This window comes from Macadamia integrifolia, chromosome 4 (genome assembly GCF_013358625.1).
Source record: "Macadamia integrifolia cultivar HAES 741 chromosome 4, SCU_Mint_v3, whole genome shotgun sequence".
In the NCBI taxonomy this organism is placed as follows: Eukaryota; Viridiplantae; Streptophyta; class Magnoliopsida; order Proteales; family Proteaceae; genus Macadamia; species Macadamia integrifolia.
Genome location: NC_056560.1, coordinates 18,823,222 through 18,848,208, shown reverse-complemented (window position 1 = coordinate 18,848,208; position 24,987 = coordinate 18,823,222). Strand labels below are relative to the sequence as shown.

At 42.2% G+C, this 24,987-nt stretch overlaps 1 protein-coding gene across 1 annotated transcript in view; it reads left to right on the top strand.

The window, feature by feature from the left end:
• LOC122076301 (homeobox-DDT domain protein RLT3) overlaps positions 1–24,987 on the top strand; it is a 51,081-nt gene that overhangs the window by 5,778 nt on the left and 20,316 nt on the right. The window contains exons 6-8 of the mRNA XM_042641617.1: positions 7,380–7,466; positions 7,621–7,752; positions 8,833–8,973. Coding sequence (XP_042497551.1) covers positions 7,380–7,466; positions 7,621–7,752; positions 8,833–8,973 — 360 coding nt within the window. The remainder of the gene's footprint in view (positions 1–7,379; positions 7,467–7,620; positions 7,753–8,832; positions 8,974–24,987) is intronic.

Below are 24,987 nucleotides of genomic sequence, written 5' to 3'. Positions count from 1 at the left end.
CAGGATTTATAAAATTTTCATAATTGAGAAAATCCTCAGCATTTAAAAGTTGAAAATTGCCCTTATAACCAAAATCCAGTTTTTGTTCTTGGACTGGGGGGTTGAGTTTCTTTTTTTGTGGAATTTCATTTTTAAACTATTTTTATTGGATTCAAATAGGGGGTATTTGCTTATTTATGAGTAATATCTTAAGTAAAATCATTTACTTAAATGATATTTGTCATAAACAAGTGCAAAAACACAAGGCGAAATGTAGTGTAACAAAGCGATTATCACCTAGGCCCCAGGAAAACTGCCTGGACGCCTAGTCGTCGCCTACGAGACGCCTTGACAACTATGAAGGGCGCATCCTTGCCGAATACCAACAAAGGAGGGGAAGTAGCCTACTAAAAGAGGAAAGGAGAGATGTAAGAGTGGATCCAATGAATAAAGGGGGGGAGGCCATTTGGAGAAGAACTTGTTTAATGAAGTCCCAACGGATGGAATCAAACGCTTTGTTGATATCGATTTTGAGAAGGCAGCAAGGGAGTGTGACTTTCTACGAAAACCAAGGACAATTTCGTGACAGAGTATGATATTGTCCGTTATGCTCCTATTGGCAATGAAAGCTGATTGGTTGGGCCTGACTAAGGAATTGATCGCTACCTGGATCCGATTGGCTAAGATCTTAGCAATGAACTTGTAAAGGAGATTGCAAAGGGAGATGGGCCTGAAGTCGGATATAGAGCTAGCACCCTCCTTAGGGATGAGACAGAGAAAGGTATGGTTGATGCCAGATATTTGACCGGGGTATAGGAAGAAGCTATCGATGGCCTTGATCAAATAATCTTTGATGATATCCTATCAGGAAGAGAAGAATCCCATGCTAAATCCGTCGAGCCCAAGTGCCTTATTGGCTTTGTGAGAGAGAACAACAACAAGGATCTCCTCATCAGAATGGATGGGGTGAAGGGGGGAAGGAGGTGATTAGGGATGGATTTATTAATGTGGTTAGGGGGAGGTGGGAGGTGGGAGGTGGGAGGGAGGAGGGAGGAGGGAGGAGGGGGAAAAGGGGGGTTGAAAATATTGGAGAAATAAGAGGTTGCTTCAACTTTGATCTCCTCTGGATTAGGGAGATAGGTCCTAGAGGAAGAGGTAAGCTTGAGGATAGAATTGACGTTGGAGCGGGCCTTGGTGGAACGATGAAAGTAGGTCGAGTTGGAATCACCAAAGTCAAGCCACTTTTACTGGATTTTTTCCTAAGGAACCTTTCCTCCTGAGCAAAAAGGGAACAGAGCTCAGAGCAGACCTCTTTTCCTTAGCCAAGGGGGAATTGAGGGGGTCTTGCTGGAGTTTGGATTGAATGAGATGGAGCCTATCCTTGCAAGCGGAGACATTGGAGAAGATGTTACCAAAGGAGTTGGCATTCTAGCTTTTCAGAGCAGATTTGACATTGCACAATTTTCTAGCAAAGGCAATGAGAGGGGACAAAAGGACATGGATAAGGATGGATCAGGAATCCTGCACTAAAGGAAGTCCTGGTGGAGGGACCACATATTAAAAAATTTGAAGGGCTTAGAGCCAAATAAAATCAAAGGTTGTACGAGGAGGGAGATGGGGGGAGTGATCAGTGATGTAGGAATCTCAAAATTGGCAGGGGAGGAGGGGACGTCTTGAATCCAAGCTTCATTGACAAGGGCTCTGTCAAGCTTACAAGCAATTCTGGCATCTTTGATCACTCCCCCATCTCCCTCCTCATTCATCCTTTGATTTCCTTTGGCTCTGAGCCCTTTAATTTTTTCACAAATGTTGCCACATAGTGGTCAAGCGGTCGAAACAGCCTCTCGATGTTGTCGAGGTAAGGCTATGTAGTTCTCGCCCTCGAGACCTCGCACATGTGGGAGCCTTGTGCACCGGGTACACCCATTTAGAGAGTTGATTAATGATAGTTTGTGAGCTCTTGCTTACTATTTTGACCTGAGAAAGGTTTGTTTCAATAAGTGAGATAGCTGTGGGTGAGAGGCCCAAAACTGGGAGAGCCTACCCCTAAGTATTAAAGTATCGGTATCGGTTGGCCAAAATTAAGATACGTATCGGAGGATATCATATCGTATCGGAGATACACTAAAGATACACACATAAATGGATAGGGAACACTTTTTATACACTTGCATAAAAAAACAGCTAAAAAAAGTTACATATAACATGTATTATGTATAAACACTAAATTGAGAGTATCACACTAGGAATCTAAGGTTTGTAGTTGTCCCATAAATGTAACATCCTTGTTCCCAATCATGATTTCCACTTTAGTTAGAGAAAAAATGGCTGACAGTAACTTTGGAACAAAAACCCCTCAAAAATCGTGTTCTTCTGAAAAATGACTCATCTTGGCCATTATATGACTGTAGTGTACCGTATCGGTACGTATCCTACCATGTCGGTATGTACTGATCGATACATACCGATACATACATTTCACCTCAAAATTTAATTTTCCACAGAGTATCAATACGTATTGGTGCATATCGTATCGTATCGGTGTGTATTGGTGTATATTGTAGGATACAACTCAATACAAAAGGGTATTAAAAATTCTATGTATCGTATCGATAAGGGCCGATATGGTACGATACGTACCGATACGGTACGATACGTTCCGATACTTTAAACCATGCCTACCCCTACCCACATCTATTCCATCAAGTTTTTTCATTCTTCTCTTGTTATTTCTACATTATTGCTGAGCATTGTGAGCATAGTCATCTCGGTGCCAAGGTGAGCCAAGGCGTTGGAGGGCTGTCTAAGTGCTTAGGTGAGAAGGTGCCTGCCTTAAGGCGAACAAGTGTTATTTTTTTATTTTTCCTCTTTTCTAACATTATTTAGTAAGCTTCGTATACCTTATATCGTTAAAAATCAATAGTAAGCCACATCAAGTCATTAAAAATCAACATTAAGCCACATCAAATCATAAAAAATCAACATTAATGAAAAACCAACATTCAATTAAATGTTCTTGTTCGATAATAAGTTTGAGTGGTCAAATGATTTTATTTTTACATGAGACTTTTTGTAGGTATAACATAAAGCCACCTTTCCAACAAGTCTAAGATTACTTAAATCTGAGTTGTAATGACAAAGTAATGTTCCGGTCAAACTTATTTTAAAGTGCGCGAATGCTATTAAAATTTCCTGAATGAAGATAATTTTATGGATACCAAAACAAAAGATTATTTTACCGAACCTATGGTTTTTAGCAATGTTTTAATATGATAAGATTTATAAAATTTTTATAATTGAAAAAAAACCCTAACATTTAAAAGTTGAAAATCGCCTTTAAAACCAAAATCCAGTTTTTGTTCTTGGATTGGGGGGTTGACTTTTTATCCTTTTAGAATTTGATTTTTAAACTATTTTTATTTGATTCAAATAGGGATATTTTCTTATTTATGCATAATTTCTCAAGTAAAATGATATTTGGCATAAGTGCTAAAACTCAAGGCAACATGCAATGCAACAAGGCCACTGTCGCCTAGGCCTCAGGCAAACCGCCTGGACGCCAGGTCGTCGGTTTGAGGTATTAGGAAAGTGATTGAGGATTATTTCAAAATTTTTTTTTTTGGATGATAAATAAATTCATTACCTATATCAATTATGCAAAACTCATATATTTTCTAGTCTGGGTTTTTGGGTCTTCTAGCTTCTTTCTATTCAAAGATCCAATCTCTTATGGCTTGCTTCCTTTGGAAAGGTCAAGATAGTGCAAATTTTCTCCATCCCATCAGTTGGGATTTGGGATAAGGTCTGTCTTCCAAAAAGGGTAGGGGGTCTTGGTCTTCGTAGAATTAAAGAGTATAATATTTCAGGGATTGTTAGGCTTATATGGAATATTGCCTCTCGAAAGAAGAGCATTTGGGTTGACTGGGTGTATTCTAAATACCTTAAGTTTGACTCCATTTGGACTGTCCCTTATCCTTTGTATATTTCTTGGGAGGAAAATTTTCAAATATAGACAGTTTGTATCTGATAAAATTCGATCTTCTATTGATGATGGCTCTGACACATTTCTTTGGCTTGGTAATTGGCATCCTTATGGTGTCCTTATTCTAAATTTGGTGACAGAGTCAGGTATGATGTTGGTTTGGATAGGTTTGCTAAGGTTTCCTCCATCTTGAGAAATGGGAATTGGTTTCTTGGCCCTGGTAATTCTCTCTCTCTCTCATAGAGGTTTGGAATAAGCTCCCTAATATTCCCTTTATCTAGGGGTAGTGAGGATTTGGTTCAATGGGATAACTCTAATAAATTTACCAGTTCAACTGCTTGGAATCTGGTGCGCTTTAGAGCTCCTGTTGTTCCATGGTTTAGGTCTATTTGGCTTTGTTCTTCCATCCCTAGGCATTCCTTTAATGATTGGAGGGCTATGACTAAATCCCTCCCCGCCCAGGAGTTTCTTCTTTAAAGAAATATGTCCATTCCCAATTGTTGCCTTTGATGGAACTCCATGGAAAGTGTGGATCATCTTCTTTTTTTTTTTTTTTCTCCTATCCCTTTTCCAAGTCTGTTTGGAATGGTATCCTCAGGAAATGCTGGCCCCTCCCTAGAGTTATCCTTTCTTTTGATAGGGAATGTAGGTGGAACTTAAAATAATTCAGTGGCAAAACTTCCTGTGATATTGTAGGTAAATTGGCTTTTTGTGCAGCAATTTACCATATTTGGTGGGAAACAAATGAAAGGAGATGGACTTCCTCCTCCCATTTTATTGATCAAATATGGAATGCCATCACCTTCGAGATGAGGAATAAAATCCTTTATAGGCGTGCCAGATGCCCAAATTCTTTTAGAAGTAGGCACCTTGCTATGGCTTGGGATCTCTCACTTGTCTCTCCCTTCCCATAATTTTGATGTAGACTGTTTTCTTTTGTTTCTCCCCTCTGCCTTTTTTTAGTGTTTCGTTCTTTTCTTGGCATGTAATTTGACCCCGCCCCTTGTTTTCTTGTATCCCCCTTGATGGTTGTTTTGTCCCCTCCCCTTGGTTCTTCATTTGTTTGGGCGTTGGCCTTTGCTTAACCCAGTGGCTTGGCTTTGTGTTTTCCTTTTTTTATTTTCTTCAATATATTTTCATTCACCCAAAAAAAAAATTAATTATCTAGTGAAAAAAGAATATAAAAGAGAGAAGAGGGGGATTATATTAGCTGACAGACCCTAGGAAGCAATAATGTGCCTATTCCTAGGGGAGTTGGATATTGGGTAGTGGCAGAGAGATCTAATCTTGGAGGTAACATAAAAAAAGATGGGTTTTCAAATCTTGTCCACAGAGCGGGAGTTGGAAGTTCATCTACAGATGTTACGCTCCATATAGATGTGAGAGATGGCCGTGTGTAAAGCAAGCTTGCCAACTGTGTCGCATAAAAAGGACCCAGCAAAAGTCATATCAATACAATCCAAATCCATTCCCTATCAAACGGGAGAATATGTCTTCTAGACGGCTAACAGCTAAAGAGAACTCTCTTCAAACAGAGGAGAAGAAGAGATTGTTTGTATCCTTAATGACGTTAAGACAAAGGCAGCAGGAGGGGGGGGACTTGGATATGACGGTGGATGAGGAAGGATTGTGTAGGGAGGCAATTAGAGATTGTGCGCCAAGCTGTGAAGCTGCAATGAGGGATATGTCCCTTGAAGCGGATGATATTGCGCCATGGGGCAACATGGCTGGAGGATCTGATGAAGTCCCAAGCAGGGGTAGTAGAGAATGTACCGTTGGAGGAGGGAAGCTAGATACAATTTAGCTTCTCTTCTGCGGTGGCCAGGGGAAGGGGCGGGAGAGAGGATCAAAGATCAGCAAGATGGTGGGGGGAGAGGGAGGGGGGGACCAACCATTGAGAGAGATGATGGAGGCAACAGAGGCAGATTTGTCCAGCCCCGAAGAGTAGATGACTTTGGAGGAGAGAATACCCGAGGGGTGCCAGGGGTCCAGCCAGAGGGAGGTAACCCAGCCATTGCCAATGGAAAAGAAGATGGCCTTAAGGGTAGTAGGCTGATTGTAGAGGATCTTCCTCCAGATCGAAGAGGCATTAGAGGGGATTGGGGCAGACCAAAGAGAGTTGTGCTTAAGAGGAGAGGAGAGGATCCAATCACCCCAAATACTATTATGCTTGGTGGCAATTTTCCAGATGAGCTTGAGAATACCAATAGTATTGGTCTCTTTGATTCTTCTTCTTAAGCCAAGGCCTACTTCGGATTTGGGAGACAAATTTTATTCCCTCTAAGAGGATGAAGAAATTTTGGGGAGTCCGTACCTTTCCAAAGGAAGGAGCAGAAGAGGCCTTCAATAGACTTGATGATAGAAGCAGGGAGGACATAAATGCTTGACCAGTAGAGGTACATGGATTGAAGAACCGATCTGATGAGGGTAAGGCGACTGGCTCAGGAAAGGAGTTTGCCTTTCCAGAGCTGATGCCTCTTTCTCAGGCTGTGCTTGCGCCTATTTCAAGGTTCATTACCTGCTTGAAGTGTTGCTGCTATACTGAACCACAGAAGAGCCTGCGGCTGCTTTGGAGTGAACGCTATGGGCAGTAATTGAGAAGCCATAGCTTCCCTATCCGTGAACTGTTCCAGCCATGCTTTTGAGAAGTTTATCAGCAGCCCAAAAGGAACCTTTGGCCAGGAGATAGGGCCCTCCTGAGGCCCGTGCTTGCAGCTGTTCCAAATCCTCAGATTTAGTCCTAATTTTTCCCTAAACACAAGAACCTGTGTATCTCTTAGTTTCTTCATCAGAACCAGCTAAGGTTTCGTGGTTCTGTCAGGATCTATACTAGCTACCTTTGACCAGAAAATTAGCCCCATCTGGGCTTGGGTTTGTAAGTTGTACTTCTTCTTTTGTCTGCTCTAATTTCTGATTTTATTCTCAGTTACAAGTCTGTATCAGATCTGAGTCTACTTCTTAGCCATTGTTGGAGCCTATTATGATTGTCTGTTGGAGTTGGTTACATCTGTAACCAGCTTGACGTTACTACCAAAGGCATCAGGTTTGACTTTTAACTGCTTGCATTTGCAAAGTTGTGATATTTATTGGTGAATATGATGCACTAACGGGGTCAATTGTTTTGTAAAGCTATGTTTATCTGGGTCTTAATAGTATAGAGGGCCTGCTATTATCTCTTTTCGAGGTGGACATCCTCTGATACCTCTTTAATAAATTTTGTGTTTAACTGAATAGAAAAGAATACTACTTAATACAGATATTCCCATGTTGTTATCTTTCTTCTTTGTGGCTTTAGGATTTGACTTTAGCTGAATCTTGAGCCTACCTGTTATGATGATTGTGAAGCTTATTCAAATGTTTTTTGTTTTTGTTTGTTTGTTTATTTATTTTTCTGAAAAAAAAACTTTCCTTGGTGCAGGTCTTCCATTTCTTGTATACTTATGCTGCTGATATAGGCTTATACCCCTTTACCCTTGATGAGTTTGCTCAAGCATTTTACGGAAAGGTCAATCCTCATATCTACCTAGCCATATGTTAGAGCTGTCTTAAATTTCTCAACTTCCTATTATATTGGGAGGAAATTTCCATAATATGGTTTTTGGCTGTATTTGCATTTTCAGATGTCCTTATTTTATTCTTTTTCTCTAACTGATGGTCAGGACTTCTTGTTGCTTGGAAAAGTTCATGTGGCTCTTCTCAGGCTTCTTCTGTCAGATATTGAAACAGAGTTTAATAATGGATTCCCTTGCCGCATGAGCAAAGATTGCCGGTTTCTTGTGCTTCTCCATTCGGTAGGCTTTAAGACCATGATTTTTAATAAAAGGGCTTGTGACCATGCCAGCTCCCATCATTTCCTTAACGGTCAATTTGTATGCCCTTGCTTTTCATCTGCAACTTAAATTCTCTTTATTTGTTGTCTTTGTTTTAACTGGGTCCATTCTTTACCTATTTTTCCATTTTTTGTTAGAATCTACCAATCAAATCAATATCCGGATCCTGACTCATGTTAGCTCTCTGATTTGGGGCATGCTTTCATCAAATTGCAGCCTTTGGGAAAGATTTTGGAAGTTAAAACAGCAACGAAGTAAACAGAAGCTTAGTAATTAGGTCTGTAGGAAATGGGTAGTTGAGATATGGACTCGGACTTGGAATTGAAAGAATAATTGTATTAGGGTTTTAAACTGCAGTTTATATTATATAATTTATCCTTTATAGAGTTTAATGACTAAGGAAGGGGGTTGACGTTCCTCGAAATATGTGGAGCATTGGCCAATTGCCTATATAGAACCCCATCCCTCTTTCCTTTTTGCACCCCCATGTTGCCACGCAGGAGGGACATGGGGACATTAAAGGGGGATCGTATCCGTGGATCTGACTCGAATAGATGATTCATAATGATAGAGACAGGTCCTATTGGTCAAGTGGGGGTTTTTAAGAGTTGTTTTTGAGTCTTGAGATTGACTAGCAGTTGTTATTTGTGTCTAAACAGGTTTTTCTAGTTTTATTTGGCATCTTTTGTTTATTCTTCTGTAGTTTTATCTCGCACAAACTAGTGGCTCCTATTTCAGTGGTCTGTCTCATTAATTCTTGTGTAGTACTGATTTAGTTAGTCCTTGTTGATGTATCCTTGTGGTGTCATTTATTAATTGTGGCATTTCCTTTCCCCTCTTGGTTGTGTTTATGAAGATCCCCCCTACTTGGCCCAAGGAGGGAAGGAGTGGGGAAGAAAGGAAAAAAGAGGGAGGGGAGGGGTGCCACGGATGTGTACTAGGGCAGTTTACACTTACCTGAATCGTTTTATTCTCTTTTGTACCTATCAAACCTTTTTAATCTGTAATCTCATGGTTTTTCTTGGGAGGGATTTTGGACAGGTAGAACACCTAGAATTTATGGTGCAGTTCTGGAGTAGTTCTCTGAATGCTCTTACATGGACAGAGATAATGCGCCAGGTTTTGGTTGCAGCTGGTTTTGGTTCAAAACAAGGTCCATTACGGAGAGGAGCTCTTCTGAAGGTATTCATAACTTGGCCTCTTTATGTTCAGTGTCTGAACCCTATTTGTGACTTTGTGTTGCCTGATTCTACTGTTGCCAATTACGATCTCTCTCTTGCTTGTTCTTTCTATGAATTTATTTTATGTATAGGTTTTGCTTTTAATTTTGATATTATGGTCAATTAGGGTATTTTTCTTTTTTCTTGTCATGACCAGTAATGAAAGGACAGACAATTGTGCACATTTTTTAAATTTAAATTCAGTATGGTACTATGGTGTCCATTTGGTGCAACCTGGAGTTCCAAAAACCCAAGTGGGTCTCTGTGGGTCCATGCAAATGCGAAAAACTTAATAATCAAGATCCTATGGCAGTTTGTTAACTATACCAATGTTCACAAGGGCTCACTTTCACAATAATCACTCAAATAATAAAGAGTGACACTGCCGGGAAATTAGCCTTTGGGGCCATCAGCCACATTTGGATGGAGCACAATCTCTGTTCATGGACCTCCAATTCTCGGTCTTTCGACAACATGTGGATGCCATCTACTTCAAGGTCTCCTCCAAACTCTCCCTCATCTCCCCCCTCCCCATTGCTAGCTCCCCTGGAAACAATCATATTGTCTCATCTTGGGGCCTTTACCAACCATTTTGATTCCCCCCCCCCCACTGCGCCGCCCTTCGGGGATGTAGCATCCTTTTGATGGTTTTTTCTTTTCTTCTCCCTTCAGGGATGTTTTATATTTCCCCCCTTTTTCTTCCTTGGTAATGAATTTCTTATTCACCCAGAAAAAAATTGGAGTGGCAATCTTGTAATAAGACAGTTCAGTGATTAACAAGAGACAATTATGGACTTGAATGGAAATTAGTTATACCTAGAGGGGTAATTCTGGAATTCAAATAAAAGGTGTGAGAATACCAAATCTAGATAACCGGTAGTAGCAGGAAGAGGAAGGAGGAGAAAAGAGAAGAATACAGAGACTGCCAGAGGAAGAAGAGCAAAAACGACTTTCACTGGAAGTCCCCCTTTAACATTAATAAATGGAAGAGAAATATACAAACTAGAAGCTTTATTAGTTAGTCCTATCTGTAGTATAAGTCTAACTAGGCAACCAACTAAGAAAAAGAAACAAAATACAAAAGGAAACTAAGAATTAAGCTAGCCGTCCAACACCACTCACAGTGGGGACATTCCCCTCATCATGCGTATAGACACTACACTATGTAGCCCCATGGTACATAGGTTACAAAAATTAGCAATCAAGCTGGAGCAGATAGGTCTCCCATGTCCAGTGTTAAAAACCAGGATCTGTAATAGAAGGGAAAGAGAGAGAGAGAGAGATCGATGGAGAAGAAGACAAGAGGGACTGCCTAGAAGAGGGAAGCCGATTATTTTCCCAGTACCCCCTGCCATCAATATATATATATGCCAAGGTCTAATAAGGTAACTACTAACTTGTACATCAATATAATAGAATAAGGAAACATAATCTAATTAGGAAATCTAAATCTAGCCTAACTAGGAAAAAAGATAAGGAAAGTAATTAACTAAATCACGGTTGGGACAGACCCCCAAGTTGTGACTCAATCTCAACACCCAGCTTGAAGCACCGTCCTGAATGCAGGACCAAATATGGGCTTGGTATACGTATAACCATGCTGATGAGCAGAGGAGACAAATGGAGTAACAATGAGTTTCTTCTGACATCTCTTCGCACAAATGGATAGTCACCTTTTATTTATTGTTTTATCAAAGATCTCAAAGTCAAGGAAGGAGAAACTCCTAATATATATAATTGGAATTCACATGACAAATGGGTGACTGAAGCCACCAAACACGGGAAATGCCCAAATGAGCTGCCCCTTGGGCCAACAAATGAGCCTATTTTTTTTTTTTTTTTTTGGTGAATAAATAATTCACTACCAAGGAGAAGAAAATACATACAAGCCCCCTAAGGGGAGGGAAAAGAAAAAAAACTTAGCCCTCAAGAGGAGGCTAGAGTCCTAAAAACAGAGCTGGGAAACTCCTAGGATTCAACAATGTGGCAATTTCTAGGGTAAGGGAGACAAGTGATAGCAACTTTAGAGATCTTTGGTTTTACATCAGAAACTATAGAACCCCAAATCTTTTCAAGAGACCGAGAGTTGGAGGTCCATTTTCTATGATTGTGCTCCATCTAGATTTGATTGATTGAAGCACAAAAAGCAAGCTTGGCAACCAGATCATGAATAGTCTTCCCTTGGAAGGTCAGGTGCATCCAAATCCAATCCCTATGAAGAGGAAGGATTCTTCTTCTCCCCGGCCAGCATTTGGATAGGACAAAGCACCAAATGGAGAAGGAGACAGGGCAGACGAAAAAGAGATGATCAATGTCTTCAGGCTCAGAACCACAAAGGTAGCATGCTGGGGACACTGGAATTCTTCGTAGGAAGGCATTTCATGAAGACCCTCCAAGCCGTGAAGCTTTGTCTAGGGATATGATGCTTGACCCAAATAAGCCTATGCCTTGGTGCTGGATTCCCATGCAATGTGATATGATCCCAAGCGGACTTGATAGTGAAGAGCCCATTTGAGGAGTGGATCCAAAGGATTGAATCATTTCTTGGATGATCTCCAGGAGGGAGAGCAGGCAAACTATTCCAGATCTCAGCAAACGGAGGAGAGGAAGGGGCGGGGGGGAGGGGGGGACTCCAGAGGATAAAATGTCTGCAACCCTAGCATGCCTAGGCAGCCCAGAACTGTATATAATTCGAGCAGAGAGCAAATGAGCCTATTACTGTTGTGGGAAATGAAACTGAAGAAAGTAAAATAAAAACCACCTAACAAAGAGATTATATCCTCAACTATACATCTTGTAGCCCAGTCAATTGAAAAACAGGGAAAGAATTCAGACTATCAACTATAGATTGACAGTCAGAAAGATCACCGCAGGCAAGCAGAGAGAGATTGTAATCAAAACTCCATCATGGATGGCCTCTGCTTCCGTAGCAGCAGCAGCAGCCACTGAGACCTACTTTACACTTGGCTGCAACAAAGGCCCCTTGAGGTGTTGTAATGACCACACCTTCACATCCTTTACAAAAAGATGCACACCAAGCCGTGTCTGAAGATATAACAAAACAGCCATGAGAGGAGGGGTCGAGAAGCAGTGATGCTCCCTAAAAAACAACAGTAGGCAAAGAAATCTCAGCACTGGTGTCAATCACACACAGACGACCTTCATGGATTGTTGCATCAGTCATCACCAAAGCACACGAAGGAGAATAAAATCCACAAAATTGAAGACCACATTATTTCTAGCTTTCCGAATCTGCCAAATAATGGTAGTCTAAACTAAATGAAAATCCATTGAACTAGATACATCCTTGAACTTAACACAGGGGATGCTAGCCATACCGCTGCAGCAAAGGGGCAGTGAAAGAGAGCATGAACAACAGTTTCTTCAGCACTAGAGCATAAAAGACAAAGAGCATTAGTACCTGGATTCCTCTTTAAAAGTTGTTTAACAGCTATGGCATTAGCGACACCTCTCCACAAACATTTTCCATATAAAATACCAATTGGGTCAGAAGTAGAAAATGCAGGTACAGGCAAGGATTAAAGTATGGTCACCATATCGGTCAGGTCATTTTAGGACACGTTTTTTAGCATATCATATCAGAGATATGCAAGATACGTTAAAGATATGCACATAAATGGACAAGATATGCATGAAAACACACTTCTGCATAAAAAAAAAGTATAAATAAGCAATGTATAACAGTATCATGCATAAACACTAAAACGGAGAACACCGTATTAAGAGACGTGTGTATTCAATTGAAATTATTATAAATGAACTATCTCTTACCAAGCAATTGAGGCTAGAAGGGCATTTTTTTTTTTTGGGATGAATAAAAATATCATTACCTAAGAAGAAGAGAATATACACGACCCCCAAGGGAAAGAAAAGGAGAAACAAGCTAAAATAGCAAAACAGAGCAACCTAGGGAGGAGGGAGAGGAAGAAGGATGCAGAATGGTAGAGGGCAAACCCTTATGCAACAACAGTCCCTTATAAGGCAATGAGGGAACATAGAGAGCTTCAAATTGACATCCAAGAAGATGGCTTTCCAAATAATGTCCAAAGATCTGGGGTTGGAGATCTTCGGAGATTGTGTTCCATCCAATTGTGATTGGTAGTAGCACAAAAAGGCAAGCTTTCCAGCGATGTCATAGATAGAGTTTCTAGCAAAGGTTGTGTCAACCCAGATCCATTCTTTCTGAAGGGGGAGGATGTGACGGGGATGGGGCCAACAATTGGAAAGGACTTTCTTCTAGATGGTAGGGGATAAGGGACAATTGAAGAAGTGGTCGACTTCTTCAATCCTGTTCCAGCAGAGGCAGCAAACTAGAGGAACATGAATGTGCTTGGAAATAATAAAAGGTTAGGTAGGAAGGCAGTTGGAGAGGGCTCTCTAGGCTGTGAAGAGGGATGTTTGACCTTTGAGTCAAACAATCTTACGTTAAGGAGTGAGGATATGGTGGAGACTAAACCAAAATGCCAGGCAGAGGAGGAGCTGACGCAGCTTTAGGGGTCCAGAGACTAGATGACTCTATCCCCTCTGCCCCAATGACCAGGGGAATGGGAGGGAGGGAAGACCAGATGTCCAAGAGAAGAGGGTGGGAGTGGGCATGGGGCTATTGACGATGATGGGTGCAACAGAAGCATATTTGGAAGGCTAGAGGAGTAAATAGTTTACCAGAGGGGTGCCAGTCATCCTTCCAAAAAGAGATGGCAAAGTCATCATTATTATGGGTGAGGATAGCCTAGGGGCAGTCAGATAGATTCTTAGGATCTTGCGCCAAATCCAAGAGGCATCAGGGGGATGGGAGATTGTTTAGAGAGAATATTTCCTGAGGGGATAGGAGTTTATCAAGGAAACCCGATGCTATTATGTTTGGAAACAATCTTCCAAATAAGCTTTACGATTATGTGGTATTGACATCTTGAATCCGATGCGAACCTAATCCTCCTTTCTTAGGAAGGCAAACAATATACCACTAATAGGGTGGGGGAATCTAAAAGAGTCCCCACCTTTTTGAAGTGAGGAGCTCATGAGGAATTCCTCTTTCTTAATGGAAGAATGAGGCAGCTCATAGACACCACTGGACCAAAACTGTAGTAGGGTTGGAGAACTGATCTGATGAGCTCCAACATGCCGGTGAAGGAAAGGAGCTTGCCCTTCCAGAGCTGTAATCGCTTGCGAATGAGGTCAAGTATAAGAGTGTAGTGGTGGACAGTTAATTTGGCCAAAATAAGGGGAAGGCCCATGTACTTGATAGGAAGAAAACTTTGGGAGAAGCCAAAAGAGCAAGCATGTGGGATTTGCGGCCATCAGGAACACCTGAGAGAAAGAGATGGGATTTGAGAAGATTGATTCACAGACCAGAGAAATCTTTAGGAAGACGGGGGGGAAGACATGATGGGTGGATGGATTAAGAGTTAGCCTTAGAGAAGATCATGAGCTCATCAGCAAAGGCAAGATGAGTGAGATTAAGAGCTTTACTTGTAGGAAGGGGGGAGATGAGATGAAGGTCTGCGGAAGCCTGAATGGACTTGGAAAGGACCTCAAGGGCAAGGGAGAGGAGGAAAGGGGAGAGGGGTCAAACTTGCCGAATGCCGGTTGAGGAAGAGAAGCGGGGAGAGAAGATGCAAGAATAAATCCAGTGTATAAAGATTGCAGGGAAGGACATACAATGAAGGACCTCAGAGATGAAGTCCCATCTAATGGAGTCAAAAGCTTTGTGCAGATCAATTTTATGGAGGTTAGTCAGGGAGTGGGATTTCCAGTCAAATCTTCTCACCACTTAATGATAGAGGAGGATGTTGTCAATAATGCTCCGTCTTGTGTTGAAAGCAGACTGATTGGCATTGACGAGGGATCGTTTACCAAATTGATCCCATTGGCAAGGACTTTGGAAATGAATTTGTAGAAAAGGTTGCAGAGGGAGATGAGTCTAGGATCAGATATGAAAGAGGCACCATCTTGCTTGGGAATAAGGCAAAGGAAGATATGGTTGATGCTTTGGATTTGGGAAGGGTTGAAAAGAGAAGCTTCTAATAGCATGGATGTGATTGTTCTTGATGAAGCCCCAGCAAGAGGAGAAGAACCCCATATTGAAGCCATCGGGACCAGGGGTTTTGTTGGATTTATGGGAGAGGACAACTGCTAGTATTTCATCATTAGTGGGAATAGTCTGGAGGGAGGGAGGAATGATTGGGGATGAATTTGTTAAATAGGTCGAGGGGAATGGAGGGGAAGGAAGAGGAGGGGGATTGAAGTGCTTAGAGAAGTAGCTGGCCGCCTCAGCTTTAATTTCATTACGGATAGTGAGGGAGGAACCATCTCTAATGAGCTTGGGAATGTAGTTGATGTTGGTTCTAACTCCTAGGGATCTGTGAAAATAGGCAGAATTGGAGTTTCCAATCTCTAATCATTTGATCTGAGATATTTGCTTGGGAAAGCTTTCTTCGTAAGCAATAAGAGAGGATAACTGAAGGGAAGCAGACCTCTCTACTTTAGCAAGGGGAAGGCTGAGAGGGTCCGATTTGTGTCTGGATTGAATGGTGGCCAAGGTAGCTTTGCAAGAAGAGACAAGAAAATATGTTCCCAGAGATGGAAGAGTTCTAGCCCTTCAAAGCAATCTTAACATTTTTTAGTTTTCTGGCAAAGGCAAGGAGGGGAGGAAGGAGAAGTCTTGGACATGCTTAATCGACTTAGCACGAACTAGGGGGTGGAAGTCTTGATGAAGGGACCACATACCAAGAACTTAAAGGACTTCGGACTAAAAGAAATATACGGCTGAACCAAAAGGGTGATGAAATTGTGATCAAAGATGCCCGGGAGATCGAAAGTGGCATTTGGAGGATGGGAGGGAAGTAGTCCATTTGCTCATTTACTAGGACCCTATCTAGGTTGTTGCCAATCCTATTAACGCCACTTCTTCTATTATGCCAGGTTAATTTGGTACCAGTCCATCGCAGATCATTCACACAAATATCATCTAGACTTTATTGATGGCATCGACCGAGGTGCGTTCAATGGGGGATTTTGTCGAACTTTTCATGATCAAATCTGATAACATTGAAGTCACCTCTAAAGCCCAGGGAACGAGGTCAATCTGAGAGGCAATGGTGCGAAGATCATTCGAGAGGAATTCTATCAATGGCACAATTGAGACCATAGATGACAGAGAAATCCAAGGATATGGAGTTAGTAGAGTCGGTGATGGATAAATGAACTCATTGAGAGGAGAAGGAAGAAGAGATAGTGAGCTTGTGGGATCCCAGAGGATCCAGATGTGACCATTTGGACAATGGAGATAATTGGAGATGAAAGACCAAGAGGGGCTATGTGAGCAGCAATGCGGGAGGCAATGGCTTCAGGAACTTTTGTTTCCAAAAGGTAGTAGAGATTGACATGGCAAGATTTGAGGTGGGTGTGTACCTCAGCTTTTGCTTGGACAAGGAAATCAGTCTGCGGACATTCCAAATAGTCTAGAGGTTCATATAGACTTGCGGGGATGGGGCAACAAAGGCTTATTGGGGGGTGAGCATGTAATGACCTTTTTTTGGAAGAAACTTTTTTCTTATGATTCCTTTTGTATTCCATAAGAGGGGAACTATCAACAGTAGTCGAAGGAGATACTTGGTGGTGTTGAGAGGCCAAATTAGGAACCTGAAGGTGTTAAGAGGCTAGAGGGAGAGTCAAGAGCTAGAGGGGCCAATCTGAAGGGATTGAGAGCCGACGAGAACTTGAATCCGTGATCAAAACATTCAGGATGGTGTTGAGTGGTCAATGTATAAGGTTGGGGCATTGCTGCCGGAGCCAGTGCAAATGAAGGTAATGATTGAACAATTTCTACAGAAGCCAAAATCAGAGATGAGGGGGCATTGATGCTGGAGGGGCTATCAACATGAGCGTCGGTTGGTGGAGCTTGCAGGGAGAAGCCATTGGTGTGGATGGAGATGCCTATGGAAGCATCTAGGAGATGAGGGAGCTAAAGAGGCCAACGATCAAAGAGCCATCAACAATGGTGATCCTCCGCCAGGTGGAGCCTGCGAGGGAGATGAATAGGGAGTTGTCGATGTAGTCAGAGAAGCATTTCAAAGCATCTGGGAGAGCCATCAACGATGGAGGTGTCCGCAGGTGGAGCCTCCCAAGAAGGAGAGGAATGGGAAGCTGGGTCTTTGTCGGGTGAAAGAGGAGTGTATGAAGAGTGAGTTGAGAAACTTGAGTTGGTCGCTGGACTAGAAGGGGACTGACCCGTTGAATAGATGGGGCTTGAACGGTTTGGGGTGGAAGGGTCAGAACAAGAGGAGATTGAGTTAGGAGGATGGGTTGGGGTGATGGTGGAATGGGCCATGGGTAGAGATGGGTCAACAAGGTGGGTTGGATTAGAGAGGGAAATAGAAGGGTAGGGATATTGAGAGATAGGCCCAATCTGATGGATAGGGTTAGTGATAGGTGGGGCCAAAGAGGAGTTAGAAGAGATAGTGAAAGGTTTTGAAGGTAGAGGAAGGGGCAAAAGGGGCTGATTACCTTTGGAATGAGGAATAACAGTAGGAAGAGTGGAGGTTAACAAGGTTTCAATGATGGGATGGCTAAGGATGGTAGGAAGCCTGATGGAGCGGCTTAGGATACTCAATGAGTGACCAAAAGGGACTTTTGAGCTGTCAGTCAGAGGAGCCACAAGGGAATTAGAAGGGCTTGCTTCGCCCATATGCGAGTCAGATGATCTGAGGAGATCGAAGTGATTTTTCCCAACGGTCAAAACTTGAAAGGCCGATGGGTCAGCCGAGGAACCGTTGATGGTGGAAATAGGGTTTTGGCTTTATTTCTTCGATTGGGAGGGGAATTGCGACGATGCCTGCTCCATCTACGGCCATGGCTAGGGTTATGAAAACTGGGGCAGCCTAAGAGCTTCGAGGAGGGCCTAAAAAGCTCTATTAAGCCACTTAGGAGAAGATCTTATCATTGTGGGGTTTCCAGAGGGCAATCCATTTTCATTCGAACCTTGAGAGTTTTCATCCAGAGGTTCCAGAACTTTAGGGGAGCAATCACTGATGTGATGGCTAGACACCTTGCAAACCATAAACTATTACCGTCACTGACTTAGGGAGAGATCTATCAGCAGGATCATTACTATAAGGTCTTGAATAGGCCAGATGGACCTTCGTTCCGGTACGAATATCTAAGTATAAGAGATTTTGATAACAGACCCAATGATGTTGAGGCCTTGTTTAGGCAAAAATGGTGAGGCTGGTTCAGGAGGGAGATCCACAGAGGAATGGAGCGAAAATCAAGCTTGTTGATTAACTGTATTGATCCTGTTGCCTGAGAAAGATGGGTCACTTCCCTACTTTCCATGGACCACCTTCGAGAGCATGGCATCTATCACTATCCTCGGCGAATTTGAAGAGAAAGATCCCATTATTCAGGAGGTAGGTAGACAAAGGACCTTGAGGCTTCCACTACTTGAAGAGAGAGGTCTTAAACAATTTGGAAACTTGTGGGTCTACTCCCCAAGAAATGACTGACAATGCTATTGCACCATTTAAAGATTTCTGAATCCAAGGCATCGGTAGGACAAAGATAGGGTTGTTGCTGACCATGGAAGGTGGGATGAATTGTAGCGTAAGGCCAATTATGGAAGGATGGTTGGTAGGACGAAAGAGAGAATTCCATGGTTTGGGCTAGATGTGAGGGAGAGGCTAGAGGAATTTGGGACGAGGGAAGAGGTGGAGAGGGCATACCATTGCTGGCAAATAGAGAACAGAGCTTATTATGTCTTTCTATTAGAGTCACGTGCTTGTTGTAGTCAAGTGAAGGAGAGGTTGAAGGTAAGGGGTGGAGCAGTTGGTGGCCGGAGCCACCAGAGAGGGATCGGGCATAGGAGGTTAAGACATAATGCAGAGAGGGGAGGCTTGGGCTGTTCCTCGGGTCATGTGAGCTCTTTGAGGATAGACAAGCTGGAAATGAGAGATTCAAACAAAGTAAGGGCAACAATAACTTTTAGAGCTTCAATCAAAGATGATTAGAGACAAAAACATTTCATAAATGTTGAGAATTTATTCTCGGCTAGTTAGGCATCTTGATACCTACCTGTTAGACAATGGGTTGTTTATTTTCAAGTTCTCTGAAGAAATTGACGAGATGCGTGCCCTAGAATCCATAGAAAGTTGGCCATAAACCAATCTTCCTCTTGCACTGGGATCATTATCTCCACTCCAATGAGTCAACCTCAACACCATCCCTTTGTGGATCTCTTTTCTTGAGCTTCCCTTACACTTTTGGTGTGTTGATGGGCATAGTATTGTTGGTTTGGTGCTAGGCAAATCTCTCTCCTCAGATGCTATAACCAAAAAGAAGGATATACACATTTTTGCTAGAATCTGTTGAGGTCTCTGTAAATGAAACTCCACCATCTTCCATTACAGTTAAAGACAACAAAGGATTTTTATTAAAGCAGGACGTGGTCTTCGAGTGGCGCCCTCCCCATTGTCTCGTTTGTAAGGTGTTCGGACATGATTCAAACCTTTGGTCCCCCAACTCAACCACTGATGTCATGTAGCTTCTCTTCTCCAAGCCAACTGTTGATTGTTATGCAGCCTCTCCCTTGGTACCCAAATGCCTTCGCCCTTAACATATAATTTCCATCTACCCTTCTCCACCTCCTTCCTTTATCGAACCCAGACCTTATCCCTCTTTTGGCAATAGACCTCCAACCATGGCAGGCGTCAAAGTTGTCGTTGACAAAAAAATCGCCACCATGACCCTCTGACTGGTTTTTCCTATGGTCATGATGCAATTGATGTCCCTAAGACCTTCGGTCCATAGTCTTGAAGTAATAGATGGTTTCTTCGGAGACCCTTTCATCATACCTAATGCTAACAATTCTGCCCCTCCCCTTACGATTATGTCAACATCTGGTGCTTGCTCCCTGCTTCCTTCCTTCCGCTTCCTTTCGACCAATCGTAACCTCTATCTTGCCTCTTCTGCTTGCTTGACACTAAATCCAACTACCACCTTCCTTTCTTTGTCCTCTGTCCTCTGTTGAAGCGGACCTTGGAAGACTTTAGTCTATCAATAGTGCCTTTTATCGTAGCCTTGCCTCTGATGCCTATCTCCCAACCAATCACCATCACCTCTCTACTTCTTTGATCCCCCGACGACGCAGCCAACCTCCATTGCTAATCCCTCTCCACCTTCAACTAGGTTTCCGCATCTTCTTCATGGTCCTGGTATGATCGTCCTTCCTTTGAAATCCATAGACTTTCCTCTCCTCTCCCCTCCCCTCCCCTCCCCTTTTACCTCTCCTATATACCCCCTTGGGGTAGGGTCCACTGTTGGTGATATAGTACTACACCAATCCCACTTCATCCCTCTCCAAAACCGATATCGTGTGGTGCTCCCTTCCAACCTTATCCTCATTCAGCCCATCCTATCGCTAGTGGGCCCTCTCCACAAGCCCATCTCTCAAAGGGTTTTTATATTGTTCATGGCATCGTTACTGAAGCCTACTTGCCTCAGGTTATCCACATGGCGACTGACCTAGCCAGTGAGGCCCAACTTCCTTCCATCACTTTGGCCCATCATGTCCTCACCTTGTCTCCGCCCCTCTACCACTCTTTTGGGCGTGGTCTATAACATTAACATGCTTGACTTGCATATGAACCAGTTAGGCCCTTCTTCTCCCGATTAGGGGTCTTCTCCCACCTCCCCTGTCTTCCATCCTTTCCCTCTGGGCTCTTCTTCCTTCCTCTGTCCAACCGCTCCCCCCCCCCATCTACCCCCGATCGTTCATCGTCCCCCCATGGTTTTTCCTTCTGTCATATAAGCTCCCCACTTTATCCCACGAAGTTGTCCCACTTGACCACATCCTTCCTAACCCTCGCCTCTCCATACCTCCCTACTTGATGAATCAAGTGGTCATATGGATTTCTCGAGGTCTTTTTCCTTACTCCAAACAGGACAACGTGCGATCTCCCTTCAAGCTCTGGTATGCTATCTTCTACTGTCTCAAAGAAGGAATCGTTTTGGCTTTTGATTGAGAATGGTTATCCATGGTCTTTTCTTTTGTCTGGTCATTTTGTTGTGATATGGTGGGCAAGCTTGCATTTATTGCTGCTATCTACAATTTTTGTTGTCCATTGTAAACACTTCTTTTGAAAAGAGAGGAGCATATAATTACCTATAAAAGTGGGCATCAAAAGCCAAACAGATTTCTTCCTAACTGGATGGTATGATAGATTGCTATGTAAGGGCTGATTGTAAGGTTATACCAGGGGGAGAGCCTATCCACGCAACATAGATTACTGGTCATGGATATACGCCTTATTTCGTAGGATCGTAAGAAAGGAGAACTAAGTTTCATTATGTTAAGGTGGTGGAGCTTAATGGGGATACCATGAATTCATTCATAGTTGTCGAGGCATCGCCAAGGTGCTGCCTCAATGTCCTGGCAGAAAAACAAGAGCAAATCGGTGGTACGATTTATAGGATTCATGAATGGCGACCGCCATGGCAATATTGACGTTGCCATGGAGGATGCCTTGGAGGACTTACACGCCTTGAGGCCTAGACGGTTGCTTTTCTTTAGATTTATATATTTGTTTTTTATTCCATTTATTGCACTATCATTGGCTGGTATATATGGAATCTCTACATTGAGCTAGGATCATGCTTATAAAAGTCCCTTTCTACACCCAACTTTCCATTTCAAAAACCGTCGACCAGAAGCATCTCTTGCGTGTTTGGAAGAAATCCAAAAACCCTTGGCAGCGGTGATTATCTCCATCGATTTCGGCTCCGACAACTTTTTTCTGGCTACTCCAGCTCCAGCAAGGTAAGTAAAAAAAGTGTAATAGTCTTCTTCTATATTCCCATTGTTTTTTCAGTTCTTTTTTTTTTTTTCAGCTGCTCATCATCTTCTTCTTTTTCCTTCTCCTCTGTTTGAAGAAGAAGAACTTGAAGAAGAACTAGATGGAGCTTGATGCCGACATAGACTCAGATGTTGCTACCACGAACAGATAGGTTCTATAAAGGTTAAAGGAAAATTTTATAGGACAGTCATACGACTGGATATGATGTGTAGTGCGGGATGTTGGGCAGTTAAGAAGCGTCATATAGATAACATAACTGTAGCAGAGATGATGATGTTGCGATGGATGTGTGGCAATGCTAGGAAGAATAAAGTAAGAGACCACCATATTAGAGTTGATCTGGGGGTTGCCTTGTGTTAGAGAATGTTGAAGTGAGGGAAAAGGGGGGAGAACGCTAATCACGATTTCGCCCTTCCTTAGGGGCTGTTGTGTCTTTTTGTTTTCTTTTGTTTGTCATTTGTGCTACCTATTATGACTCTGATATGGTTTGCTATATATATGAATGTAGTGGGAAGTCCCAACCCTAAGGTTGTGACTCCCAACTCCCAATTTACAGCCATCTCTCTCTATCTCTTTTTCTTTTTCTCTTCCACTTTCTTCCTTATCGTTTACATGGTACCAGAGTTTGATACATACAACTAATCAAGTCTTTGTTATCACTACAACTAGTAAGTAGTAACAGCGCCTCTTCTTCTTATTCTTTGTTGGCTGTTACTGGTTGACCATAGGGGCTATATCGAATTTCAGAGGGGGTGATTTCATCCCCTAATTTCTGAAGTTTTTTGAATGGAGACTTGATTGCTGCTTGATTGACTTGAATCAATCATCATTTTGGGACGATTGACACAGGTTATTGGTGGTATGTGTTGCTGATCTTGATTTACTGGTTGAAGATTGGATTTCCTCTAAAGGTGAAAATCGATTTGAGGGTTTCAAGGTTTTGGTCTCTGCCAAAATTGATTTTTGGCACCTCTTCCTGGTCTGAAGTTTGTTTCTCAAATCCTTTGGAGGCTTTGTTCAGCAACATACCATGGACATTAGGTCCAATTTTCAGCATCATCTGAGGTCCCTACGGCAAACCATAGGCCTATTCCTAAACTACCCAGTTTAGGTTTTGTTCTCTTGAGTCGATTCTCATTATCCACTAATCCTGTGGTTACAATTCGGATTTGTGCATCTGTTTGGATTGGTTTGGACTACATAGCAAAGTTAAATCAATCATTAGGTTTTAGATTGAATTTGTCTGGGGCATAGTTTTGCCAAAATCGATTTTTGGTTCTTCTATTGTGGTTATGGCTGAAGGTGAAGCAAAAAGTGTGGTTGCAGAGGTAATTTCATCCTCCTCCCATAGGATCACAAAGAAGAAGCTTGCAAGGGCGGCTAATTTTCAATAATGGAAGAAAATTGTGCATCAACAGAATCATCTTACAAAGGTGAAGTTTGATACAGACACCACATGGGATACTACTGATCCACATATTATGGGACAACTGTTGAACTCGATGGACAACTCTATTGTTGATATAGTTACTCATCAATACTGTGAAGGAGTTGTGGAAGTATTTGAATGTTCTGTATTCTGGACAACAATTTGTCTCGGATTTATAAGTTGTCTCAGTATTTTTATAGGGTTGATCGGAATGGTCGCCCTTTGACTCAGTACTTCGTTGATTTTAGGAGGATGTATGAGGAGCTAAACTCTATACATCCTGTTAGTGGTGATGTGAATAAGATGCAGAACCAATGAGAGAAGCTCGCAATTGTGGGCTTATTGGGACGTTTTGAAACAGAGTATGACTCAATTCGTTCTTAGATCCTTGGATGTGAGAAGGTGGCATCTCTTGCCGATACCTTTTTTGGAGTCTTATAGGTATCTCGAGAGAACTCTCATGATCTTACAACAACGAACAACTCCAGACTTGCAAGTGGTGAATCTACTGTGACCCCTCCAGGGTTTGTTGCTCATGAGGAGTGTGGAAAGGTGTGCAAGCTTAAGAAGTCCTACGGTTTGAAACAATCTCCTCGGGCATGGTTTGGTAGGTTTACTGATGTGGTTTGTGAATTTGGGCTATCAAGTTGTGACAGTGATAATTCAGTGTTCTATCAGAAGTTTGGTGTAAGGAGAATATTTTTAGTTGTTTATATTGATGATCTTGTCATTACTGGAGATGATATTGGAGGAATCCAAAGTTTGAAAGTACATTTACAACAACATTTTCAAACTAAGGATCTAGGAAGGTTGAAGTATTTTTTGGGTATTGAAGTTGCACAATTAAGGAAGGAAATTTCTCTTTCTCAGAGAAAGTATGTTATGGATTTGCTTATAGGAACTAGAATGTTGGGAACTGAACCTCTTGACACTCTGATGGACCCAAATGTGAAACTTGTAGTTGAAGGAGGTGATGTGTTATACGATCCTGAGAAGTATTGAAGGTTGGTTGTTAGGTTGAATAATTTGACTATGACTCAACCTGACATTGCCTTCCTTGTCGGTGTTGTCAGTCAGTTTCTTTCGTCTCCACTTCTTATTGGGAGGTTGTTGTTCGTATTTTGAGGTATCTCAAGAAAGCTTTAGGCCATGGTTTGCTGTACTATAATCATGGACATGGACATATTGAGGGTTTATGTGATGCTGATTGGTTTGATCTCCTGTTGATAGGTGATCAACTATTGGATATTGTACGTTTGTTGACCGAAATCGTGTCTAAGAAGATCATGAAACAAGCTGTTGTGGCTAAGTCTAGCGTGGAGTTAAGTATCGTGCCATAGCTCATGTCACTTGTTAGTTGATTTGAGTGAAGCAATTATTGACGGAATTTGGGTTTGAGTACACTTTATACAGTTGTGGTTTGATAACCAAGATGTGATCCATATTGCATCAAATCCAGTGTTCCATGAGAGGACTAAGCATATTGAGGTGGACTGTCATTTTGTTCGAGAGAAGCTACAACAAGGAGTTATCTCCACAAGTCATGTTCGCACGGGAGAACAACTTGCAGATGTTTTTACTAGATCACTTGGGAATGGTAGAGTTGATTAGATTTGTAACAAGTTGCACATGGTTAACACCTATGCTCCAACTTGAGGGGATGTTAGAGAATGTTGGA